We start from the raw sequence: 11,591 nt of genomic DNA on the forward strand, positions 1-11,591 counted from the left end.
TACTTGTCCTCTCTACAAGCCTTAATATCATGATGTAAACAGCTGCGTGCACAAGTGAGATAATATCTGTATAGGTTTGTAATATAACAGGCTATTCCTGTAGAACTGGACTAAACTTAAACAGAAAATATTTAAAGGTTGGATTAATATACATGTTTTAGTGAATGCCGCTAAATCAATTAAGATTAAGTTTAATAATTGATTTTTATATCTATACATTAATGGTAATGGTGAACATATAACATAGAGTAAAACGTAATTTCTAATTAACAACGTATATATTATATTATATTTAAAATCTGCCCTTAGAGCTTGGTTTCACCTAACTGCAGTTACATTCCACTCCACTAGTTGTCAACAAACATAAAGTTACGGTCATTGTATGCTTTTGTTTTGAAAGTCTTCACCGGAAATTAGGACTGTTGGTTAGCAGTGGAGTCATTTTAGCTTGGCGAGACAAACCAATACTTCAAACTTTGTTACAATAAAGACTGATTAAACATGGCCGGAACGGCGTCGGTAGCAGGAGAAGTTTTTGTGGATGCGTTGCCATATTTTGACCAGGGATATGATGCGGCAGGTGTGAGAGAAGCGGTGAGTACGCGGGCTTTTATTTGTGTTAGATCTGGAAGATGCTAACTGCAGCGTGTTAGCTAACCACGCTTTAACATGAATACGCAAGGCACACTCTTAATATTTTAGTTTTACTTCAACAATCAAGAAAAAAACAGTTACGAGGTTAATAAGCAGTGTTAGTTTTGCATGCTTAGCTGTTGTGTGGATAAATTATCACCCAGTTTGTGTTTCAAAATAGCTTCTGTTGTTAACTTCTTGAAAAGCTGTTTGTGTCTGAGTGTGGATAAGTGAGTAAATAAATAAATTAATTTATTTTAGTTGCTTTATTAGTTTGTTATAAAAAAAAAAGCACAGGCAACCAATATCTGACAACGTGTAAATTATAAAAATAGAACTTGTCCTTTACATTACTGTGACATGTATTTGCATTTTTATCTAACATACACTGAACAAAAACATTAACTCAACACCATCACTACACAGAGATGGAAGACTTTACCCATGAACATGCATACAAGGACTATTCCCCTCAGATTATAATTACTAATGTTTTAGGGAGCATTTTCCTGTTGGTAGAGATGATCCACCTGACAGGTGTGACATATTAAGACTATTTAACAGGTTTACCTGAGGAAAACCGTGGTTATGTGTTTTTCTTCTTTTAATCATCAAAACAAGAAAAGCCTGTTAATTAACATTGAAATAGTATGAGTAGTAGTGGTGTCATAAAGAGTTAGACTTTGCAGATTTAATTGACTTTTTTATATTGTCAGAAAGCCGTTTCATTATTATGAGATAAGGATCCACTTGTAAGAAGTGGATTCCTCCTTAAGAGCATGTATGAAATGAATTAGTACAGCACTTCTGTGAGTTTATCGGTATGTAAAATATTGCTCTTCTTTCTAGCGTCATAGAGCTATTCAGTCAGATTCTAACAGACCTTTTTTTGAATTGATGCTGTTATAACTTTATTATTCTGCACCTTGTAGGGATTCTTTTTTAGGTTCTTAAATGTTGAAAATGTCTTGATAGCTGCAGTATTTCTGCAGTGGAAAAATAAATAGTTTTTATTTGTTCCCCCTCAGGCGGCAGCATTGGTGGAGGAAGAGACCAGAAGATATCGACCGACTAAGAACTACCTGAGCTACCTGCCCACACCTGACTTCTCTACTTTTGAGGTGACAAACTCCTCCGACTTCAGAAAATGTTTTCTCTACTTCACACAGAGAGACAGAAATAACAGCTTTTTTTCACATCTTGTCACCCTTCAGACAGAAATAATGAGGAATGAATTTGAGCGGCTGGCGGCTCGGCAGCCGATGGATCTACTCAGCATGAAGAGGTAAACATTAACACTGCAGGAGGGCGCTAATAAATTAACGGCAACATCCAGTCATGTACATTTACTCCTGATTAACATGCTGCTGGCTGTAGGTTAGCCTAAACATTAAATTACTGGCTCAAAGAGAGTAATGCATGCCTACAAAGACCTTACTGAGCATGTTACTAATATATTCTCAGTGACGGATCTTAAGTAATCATTAGATCTGCCAAAGTGTGTGTTAAGTTTCAAAACACGCACAGAAATCCTGTCACATTAAATCGAGAGGTTCAGCTGAAGTGCAATAATGCTTTTTTAAATTAAGATTAGTTTACAAATAATCAGTTTAATTTAAATTGGCTTATAGGACATAAAAATTAGGGCTGGGAATCTTTGCCTATCTCTTGATTTCGATTCTTGGGGTTAGGGTTCAATTGTGAATCATTTTTTTAATTCATTGGATTTAAAGTCTATTTTTGAATTAGTACATACTTCAGGATCTACTTGATTGCTTGTTGCTCCATTTGGCATTCTGCTGAGTGAAAGAGCTAGCCTTAACACTTAGCAGGGAGGGACTAATTAACCCTAAAAAAAGTTAAGTTATGAATCTGGATGGATGATGTTGAGGCTTGCGGGGAATCATGGGAGTGATTATAACGGTGCTCATACTTGTCAAACTGGACTTTAAGGGAGGAAGAGTGCTTGGGCACCGTACGGATCATGGTGTGGTCGTGCCTGAATATAATAATTTGTTCAAAATTAAGTGGAAGTAAATCCTTTTTTCTAATTATCTTGGACGTGTTTCATTTCTATTTCAGTTGGGGACAGAAAGTGTACAGTGGGGATTGAAAGTGTATTTTTTTTTTTTTCCTTTTTTTACTCTTCTTTTTTTCCTCGTGTAGATACGAGTTGCCAGCACCTTCAGCAGGACAGAAGAATGACATCACAGCGTGGCAGGAGTGTGTAAACAACTCGATGGCACAGCTGGAGCACCAGGCGGTGCGCATTGAGAACCTGGAGCTCATGTCGCAGTACGGCACCAACGCGTGGAAAGTCTACAACGAGTATGTGACTGCAGCATGTCGCTAACTGTCAAGTCAATGCTTGATAAGAAATCTCCAGACTGCTTACATTGTGTTCTGTCTTTCCTCTTTAGTAACTTGGCCTTCATGATTGAGATGGCTCAAAAGGAACTACAGAAATTCAGGTGACAATTGCAGGAACATTTGTGTCGTGTAAGTGTTGTCAAATAAGATTTAGAAGATTATAAGAATTCTTCTTTGTTGTGCAGGAAGCAAATACAGGATTTAAACTGGCAGCGTAAGAATGACCAGTTGGCAGGGGGAGCCAAACTGCGAGAACTGGAGTCCAAGTACGTTCTTTGAAGAGTTTATTAGTTTAAAGTAAATGGGGGGGGGGGGGGGGGGAATGTGGGTTAAACTTTCCTCTAAAACATCTGTGTATCCACATAACAGCTGGGTGTCCCTGGTCAGTAAGAACTACGAGATCGAGCGAGCCATCATCCATCTGGAGAACGAAGTGACAACGCTCCGACAGCAGCAAGGGGACGAGAACAAGGAGAACATCCGACAGGACTTCTAAAGCCTCCAGCCTTCACTCTCAAACACAAAACGGATGAACTTTGAAGCTCACAAATGTCCTCTCGTTTCCAAAAGTCTGACTAGATGAACACACAACCCACGGGGAGCAGGTGACCTGTATGGAGGAGATTTTATGTTCAACTGTATCTTTGACCTTTAGAGTGAACTTACGAGAAAGCTCAGTGACCAAACACATTAAGAGATTTCACAGACTGAAAACCCCGGTTAAAAACAGAAGTGAAATATGGTTTATTGCTGAGATGCCTTTTCACGTTACAAATGTTTAAATTGAGAATATGAATGGTTTGCAACAGGACATAACTTATTGATCCTCCTACGAATGAGAGTTAAATGTATCTGCAATAAAACATCTCTGCAGCTGATCACGAGTCTGGTGCGACCAGCAGCAGGTCATGCTAACTTTGTAAGTGAAAATGAACTCCATGTACCTCAATTTACCGGCTGAGTTAGTTGGCTTCAAGATTCGTTCCTCCTTGTGCTACCTGTAGCATCTGTATCAAGGTTATTACATGAATTACATCCAGCAAAAAATACATACGATTGAATTCACCAGCATGTATGTTTGACTCTCAGGCGACGTACCAACACACACGAGTATTCAGACATGAGTATAGATATTTGGTCAAGTCTGTCTTTGTGCTCTGCTTTGACTCCCGTTCCTGCCATTTTATACGATGTAATAAAACAAACTTTTTTTTTAACCAATCCTGTTCGTCTTCATCGAATGAATTACAGAACTTCTCAGTGAAGTAATGACTTGGTGTGTCTGGATAATGTTTAATGGACCTGAGCTTGTAGAGAACTTTTCTAGTATTTCTACTCAAAGGCTCTTTTACACCGCAGGTCGCACCTACACATTCACACTGATGCTAGGGGCTGCGGTGTCAAGTGACCATCAGAAGTGAATCCATTCATACACACGTATACACTGCAGACGAAGCCGAGGGTGCAATTTGGGGTTTAGTGTCTTTCACAAATACACATGGAACAGGAGCTGGGGATCGAACCTCTGACCTTCCAGTTGAGAGATGACTGACTCTACCAACTGAGGCAGAGCCGCCCCCATGAAGTCTCAAATAAAGGCATAACATCTCATTGCATCGGGAGCAGCTTTCATAAAATGATAGTGTGATGTAAAAAGAAATAGTTACACCTTTCTCTTTCTAGAGACTTACATAATACTTTTTCATCCTGTTGGCAGAAATGAAAAGTTAAATTTGTAATTTCCAACATTTGCAGCTTTTTTTTAAGGATTCCTGTTTATGATCGTAAATCTGTTCTCTCTCTCCACGGTGACTTTTCTTTTCTGTTCAGTTCTTATTTTACAAGAGTCTATCATGCGACTGGCCTGTGTATTGATTAAATGAAAAGTGCGGTATATTCAAATCGTAATCCCCACTCGATATGATAAAATGGCAGTTTCTGGACAACAGATAACTGAAAGGCTCCCCACCTGCAGTAATGGCACAGGCCTGTGACACTTTAAGACTGAAAATGTAGGTCAGAAAACATCCAAAAAAAGTCACAAATACCAACAGGATAAGAGTTGGAGACCTCATCACCTTGTAACGCTTCAGTTCAACGATCTGCAACATGACAATAGTGTAAGCGGATGTGACTGGAGTGTTTCCAGCAGTTGGGCTTTCTGTCATTCATCTACCTTGGATTAATAATTACACATCTCCAAAAAACTGCCAGTCAAATACTCGATCACATGTTAAGTGGTAATAAAAGCCAGACAGACGTTCTTTGTTCTCCTGTTGTAAAATATGAAGTGTTAAATCTTTATAATTTCATCCCACTAAAAGATGATTATATGAACTCACCACCACAGTCTTTATCTGAAGTGACAGTTTGACAGAGGTCATTTTCTGATAATGAGTGCAAGGCATCGACTCTTATGAAGGGAAGCCAGTTAAAGCCACTTTAAACTGTGAGGAATCCAGTGTTAGTTAGACAGATATGCATGATTGGAAGGATTTGCATCGTGTCAACAGACCGCTTTCTGGTGCCGGAACTTTCTGGTAGGACTTCCTTCAGGGGAGAACCCACCACTGGGTTTCCACCACAGGGACAGGACCTTAATTATGTTTCAGGGACAATAATTAAAACCACATCCCTGATTGGAGAGACTTTTTGTGTTGTTTTGCAGTTCAGCTCATTGATTAATTGAGGACTACCAAGCGTTTTATTTCACCCACTATTTTTTCTTTTAACAGCTGTGGGTTTGTGTTTAAATGATTTCACTGGAAGACGTCAGTGGAGTTACACAACAAGGCATGCGACAATGGATTTATGAGGAAGTTATGCTGAAGGTGAATCATGAGAACTGTTGACACATTTTTAGACAATGAAACCTGTGATGTCAAAAACAACTGTTTGAAGGAACCTTTTTTTAAATGTTTTTGAGCCTTCTGCCTTTTTTATAAAAACTATTATAAAGTGTAATTGATAGACATAGAGATATATTATACTATTAATATTCATATTGAATACATTAGAATTAATTACAATCCCAATTATAACTTTAGCTAAGGGGTAACAGTGTTTTTCTTGTACGTGATGAAACCTCTGCCCTTTAGCTAAAACATTGTAATGTCACATGTATGACAAACTTGTGCTTACACACCAGAGAGAAGAGAGTATTATATTCTAAAGTCACCCTGATAAAAATGTCTGGCATTGAATCAAATGAGCTTACCTTTCACTTAAAAAGGTCTTGGTCACACAAAGAGAACAGAAAAAAAAGTTCAGTGTATAATTAATGTTATTTTATTGCCACATTTCGTACACAGTGTGCACAATAACCATTCATCTGCCGCTCTTGCACCACTTGGTTCCTGTTCAGATCGAAACAACGGAGTGATCCGAGCATCTGAAGGAATGCTAACTCGCTCTGTGGCAAATGAAAAAGAAATCCCAGCTGCTTGAGAGTATCTGCATGATTATCATGGAAAGCCGGTTGTCCTGCGTGGAAAGGAAATGTGGTGGGTAGACCAGATGAGTGGGGTTTCTACTTTCACCATCACCAACCGGGGATTGAACTCAATCGAAATCCCACAAAAACACTGAAAGTCATGCTCTTTCACTCTCTCTTTCACAACTTTCACACACAGACACACACACACACACACACACACACACACACGTTTGCAGGCACTGTTATACCATTTGCAAAGAACTAGAGGGTTGTCTTCAGGAAAAGTCATTACTGTGACTCAATCAATTCTATGTGCAAAACATTTTGGACAGCGTCCACCACCGGTAGCAAGAGTAACAGAAGGTTATTTTGGCCATGCTCCAGTTTATATACTGAGAGTGTTGAGAGCTGGAACTAAAGTAACAGCATCCGGCAGGTTCTGGTTCTGGTCCTGATCCTCTTTACTCTGGAGAAACTTCTGCCGATGCCTCTCCTCCTGACGCTTCTTCTTTTCTAGCCGCTGCTGCTCTTTCCTCTGCTTGTTAGAAACCTGAAAAGAAGAGATTTCACTCAATATAAAGACTGGTCATTTATGAGAACCGAACATGTTGATGTGAAATCTGAAATAACACAAAGCCTTTGACTCCAACCACAAATTTTCTCAATTTTTTTGGCAGATTTCCTTAAAAACCTGCTGCAAAGAATGTTTGGTTATCTTGCAGAGTGTAAGTCACGCAATACCTTTAATCATGTTTCATATTAAAGTTAATGTGTCAATAAATAGTAGCTACCGACTCAAAGACATACTTTGACAACATGCAGAAAAAAGGAGCACAATGGAAGAAGACACAATTCATTTTAACACGGTTATATAGATTTAAAGACTTCTGATTTGAAGAAATAAATATGAAGAATTTTACAGATTGATTTTCAGCGATATGTACAGTTTCACCTGTCATGCCAGTGACTGTCTGGGTATGAGTGGGTCTACCTTGAGTTTTTGTTGTTGTACATTACTGCCCTCTACAGGCGGTCTTTGCTCACTGCAGTCTGCAGCTGCATCTCTGCAGGCTGCACAGGATCCTGAGTCACACTGACCCTGGCAGGACTGGCCCAGCATGGAGCCAACAAGCCACTCAGCATTGATTGTTGCTGCGCTCAACTGGAGCAGGTTCTCCTCATCACCTGAGGATGAAGAAAGACGTACAACACATGAAAAAGACACTCAATGTTACGTGATCACATCTGTTAATGTCAAACAGCTAATACAGGCTACAATCTTTGTGGGAACAGAGGGGAATTTGAGCTTAATAGACAACCTTGAGAGGCACAGTGGTTATGAAGTTTGTCATAAAGTTGGTTTACTTTCGCCCTGACAGTCTTATTATTCCTGCAGCTAATGAGACAAGAGTAACTCCTGACCCTGGATTCCTCGATTCTTGATGGAGCTCAGGATCACATTGTCCTCCTCGGAGGCTGTGGGAGACGGGTTTTTCTGTCTGTCCCTCTGACCGTCACCGAACTCACGCTGCTGTCCTCGTGAGTTCTGCAGATTCTGTAGGAAGTGAAAGCAAGAAAACGTCAGAGTCATATCAGAAGCACAGGCCTCAAAAGATGTACCACAATTATAATGAAAATAATAATAACAGCATACAATAGGGTTTACAATGTGCTTCAAACAATAAAGCATACTTCAACACACTTCTGATATGTAATAGGTCAGGGATTTATTAGATTAGTTCAGCTATAGGAGATGAGAGGTAATTGTCCTTTAATTGAGTCTATAGATTTTCCTTGATATACAGGTACAGTACACCTGGAAGAAAAGACAGCCAATCAGCTGTTCAAAGAGATGATATGATGGGAAGAGTTGTCTAATCTGTGAATGAATGCTTTCATCTGAACTTACCTCTATGCGGAGCTGAGCAGGACTCTCAGAGTTGTCCCCAGTTCGCCTCACACTGTCATAGTGATCTCCGTAACGGTAAGCAATATGTAGCTCCCTGCACACCTGCTTCTCTGCACCGTTTATCTGCAATGACAAGGTGTGCCAAAACACTATTAGATTTCACATCATAATAGCACCTCAGACTATGTGATAACATTTGAAGGTGCCTCAGTCCCTACCTCCCACAGTGGTGTGTTGAGCTGATGGATGACCACTTTCACCTGTTGACTGCGAGCAAAGGCTACAATTGCATCATTGCCAGCAAAGGTACCGGGCTGAGAGAGGTTAGACACTGGGTAGAGAGAAACATGAAAGCACATTACTCAAAGGAAAATCTTTCCCTGTAATCACACACTTCTATTTCTAGACTTCTTCGATCTAAGCGGATCAAGTTAACCACCTTCACTTGTTTATTCTCCTAACTGTCATTTCCAATCTTTTCCATTTTTAAATTAATTATAAAACGGGATATGAATATTTAAGTTTTAGTGAATTTAAAAAAGCTGTCAAAATCAGCCAATAATTCATTTTTTTAATCATCGAGGGGATACCACATCACACGTTGATACCATGGGGAGTTTTTTCCTTCATTTAATTACTGAAAAGGAAAAGTGATCATTCATTACACAGCCACAGTGACACCACTGCAAACAGTACAGACAGCCACCAGGGGTCACTGTATTGTTGTGGTGAAATTCATATCAATAAACATCCACCATGAAAGTAAAATGACAAAAAGTCATTAGTCAACCAGGAAGAGCTCGATCTGTATCTGAGCAAATCTATTTTTTATATATCAAAATCAACTACTGGCTCATTTTCTTACAGTGCTGTGTAAAGGGAACGTCATCCTCCACAAAGGGTTCAAAGTCTTGACGATTGGACATCATATACTGGACAGTCTCTTGCCGAAGCCGCAGGTGACCCCGGGAGTGACCCTCCAACTGGTCGCCTAAAGCTCTGAACAGGCAGTTCCTGCAACAGAAACAGGACAGCTACTTATAAATCTACACAATGACTCATTGTAAATGTTTTTGAACAAATTAAGGAAGGTCAACTCTGTTTACATCGAGGGCTTGATTTCCACTAATGCATATATTTGAGGAGGCATTTGGCACATTTCTAGGTGTTGGCCACTACCAGTGGCTTAAATTGTCAAGCCTGTCATAAGGCGAATGAGTAGATATGACTGACAGCTCATCGATTTAAAATGTAACGGTTCATTTAACGAAAGAGAACTTTATATATGTTCCCTCCTTTATTCAAATCTTAAAAAGAACCATACTTCATTATTTTAAGCATATTTTTTTCAACCAGCGTGAAATGTCAAATCATGACTCTAATTACATTTGTCTGTAATAAGCAGCAGTCATAAAGCTGCTGACTGTGGGCTCAGGAGAGCTGACCTTGGCACTTAAAGACTTGATGTCCTTAATTGTAGACGAGACAGTTGTTCCAGTCACGGCAGAGGAACAAAAGGTGAAAGTGTACCACAAGACATTATAATCTTTTTGAATCTTACCCGTCTCCAGGAACTTCTCTCAGCCTGAGACCAAGAGCTTGGAGCTGATTGGAGAAACTGACAAACTCGGCTCCCTCATCACAATCCTGAGGTCTGTTCTTGCGGTCCTTTGCGATGGCCTGTCTTGCTGCTCGCTCGTCCCTCTTGCGTTCCAACTCGCTCTTTTTATTGCTTCGCACATGTTTCTGTGTCTGTTTCCTTGACATGTTGACTGTGGCCTTAACCGTGGGCCAGCAACACCCAAATATGTCTTCTTACAGGAAGGAGCTGGCACTCGCATTAACCACTGCCACACACATGAAGTCTCTTTAAAAAGATACACAGCAGAGACGGGGGATGAAAAGTTTTCTAAATTGATTCAGCATAAACACAAACAAAGCTCAAATTAACCTTGTGTATTATTAATCTATGGTGAAGCTCTCATTTAAAAGAACTTCAGATGTTTTCTGTACCTGATGAAGATATTTGCTGACATCCTCAGACTATAAATTAGTTAGACATAGGGCTAGGTGAGATTCTGTTTTTTTTAAAAATACATATAGATATATTTTCAAATGAAATATAGAGTAAGATAATATATAGTGTTTGCCAATGTGTTATATGAAATTGAAATAACTAAACATTTCATCTGTTGAACTGCCAGATCGCCTTGCTCCCTCTCGTACTAAAGCAACAATCAAAAACTGACTTATATAAATACACAGCTGTTTGTATTTTCATGTGAAGAACATTTTTAACCTACATGTTTAATTTAAGGTGCATTTATTTCCCAACATGTACGTTAATTTGATGTTATTTTACATGTCGATGTTGACAGGTTGTCTAATGTTCCTGTTTGACATATGACATGTGGATTAAGGACTGACTCAGTTTTTATTTATTTACGAAAATGTTTGAACATGATTGATAAAGCTCAAACCCTTTATGGCCTTATTTTAACAGCACATTCATCTGCAGTGGTTTACATGAAGATTTGAAACATTACAAAGTCACAGTTTGAGTAAAGTTACTAAGTCATACATGGACAATATGTGTTTCTGTCTATTTTCATACTGGCAAATTTAAATTACCGATGATTTAAAAAAGAACATTACATTTGTTGCAGTGTGATCTTGGTTCACACTGCTGTATGACCTTTCATTAAAGCAGCTTACAGAAACATTTAAAACATAACATAATAATAATAACTTCAGCTGCCTACTCACTTGTTGAAGATATAAAATATTTTTTAATTCACATTTTGAGATAAACTTTGACATGACTAACACTGAAACAATATCTATGTCGTTGTTGCCCTATTCGTCTGGACATCGTAACTGTAGCTGTATATTATATCTGACGAGGTATACAGGTAGCTAACTATTAATAGTTGTCGTGACTTATTGTGATAAAATAATGAGACTGAAACAAACAGAGGCTAGCTGCTTACAAGTTCAGCAGCTACAAGCTAGCTAGCATTCATCGACGGTAGTTACGTAATAAATAATACACACTGCTTTTTACACATTCACAGAAACTGGCTAACACGGCGCACAGGATGATATATGCTCACCTTTAACAATCTTTGTTCAATACGTTTCACGTAGGTTTCGTTTTTCCACTCGGAAGTTAAATGTAGTGATTGTCCGTTTTTTTTTTGTTTACAACTGAAGTTCCGCATACGTAGGTCTACGAACGTCATG

General features: G+C 38.9%; 2 protein-coding genes across 3 annotated transcripts; one reads left to right on the forward strand and one right to left on the reverse strand.

Moving 5' to 3' along the window:
* The first annotated feature begins 383 nt into the window (after positions 1–383).
* bcas2 (BCAS2 pre-mRNA processing factor) lies at positions 384–4,216 on the forward strand. Its single transcript, XM_079358718.1, has 7 exons — positions 384–594; positions 1,662–1,754; positions 1,848–1,918; positions 2,800–2,961; positions 3,054–3,104; positions 3,189–3,269; positions 3,373–4,216. Exons 1-7 carry the CDS (start codon positions 502–504, stop codon positions 3,497–3,499), a joined length of 678 nt encoding a protein of 225 aa, XP_079214844.1. The 5' UTR covers positions 384–501; the 3' UTR covers positions 3,500–4,216.
* Positions 4,217–6,275: 2,059 nt separating this feature from the next.
* Positions 6,276–11,591, reverse strand: otud3 (OTU deubiquitinase 3). 2 transcript variants are annotated; one of them, XM_079358920.1, is made up of 8 exons: positions 11,462–11,591; positions 9,910–10,215; positions 9,214–9,362; positions 8,567–8,679; positions 8,349–8,471; positions 7,862–7,994; positions 7,431–7,624; positions 6,276–6,989 (listed from the first exon to the last, which is right to left on the reverse strand). In XM_079358920.1, the coding sequence occupies exons 2-8, from the start codon at positions 10,113–10,115 to the stop codon at positions 6,825–6,827; spliced, it is 1,083 nt and encodes a 360-aa protein (XP_079215046.1). In that variant the 5' UTR covers positions 10,116–10,215; positions 11,462–11,591; the 3' UTR covers positions 6,276–6,824. The 2 variants fall into 2 exon arrangements, with proteins under 2 accessions (XP_079215046.1, XP_079215047.1); XM_079358921.1 differs by lacking the exon at positions 11,462–11,591 and having other exon boundaries at positions 9,910–10,232.

Source organism: Symphodus melops (assembly GCF_947650265.1).
Source record: "Symphodus melops genome assembly, chromosome: 13".
Taxonomy (NCBI): domain Eukaryota; kingdom Metazoa; phylum Chordata; class Actinopteri; order Labriformes; family Labridae; genus Symphodus; species Symphodus melops.

Excerpts from the sequence above, each read along its gene's own strand:
- otud3 (XM_079358920.1), bottom strand. The coding sequence starts at position 10,115 with ATGTCAAGGAAACAGACACAGAAACATGTGCGAAGCAATAAAAAGAGC. Across the intron at positions 8,472-8,566 it reads TCAACACACCACTGTGGGAG|ATAAACGGTGCAGAGAAGCA; the intron begins GTAGGGACTGAG and ends TTGTCATTGCAG. Across the intron at positions 7,995-8,348 it reads CTGCTCAGCTCCGCATAGAG|AATCTGCAGAACTCACGAGG; the intron begins GTAAGTTCAGAT and ends CACTTCCTACAG.
- bcas2 (XM_079358718.1), top strand. The coding sequence starts at position 502 with ATGGCCGGAACGGCGTCGGTAGCAGGAGAAGTTTTTGTGGATGCGTTG. Across the intron at positions 1,755-1,847 it reads CTGACTTCTCTACTTTTGAG|ACAGAAATAATGAGGAATGA; the intron begins GTGACAAACTCC and ends GTCACCCTTCAG. Across the intron at positions 3,105-3,188 it reads AAGGAACTACAGAAATTCAG|GAAGCAAATACAGGATTTAA; the intron begins GTGACAATTGCA and ends TTTGTTGTGCAG.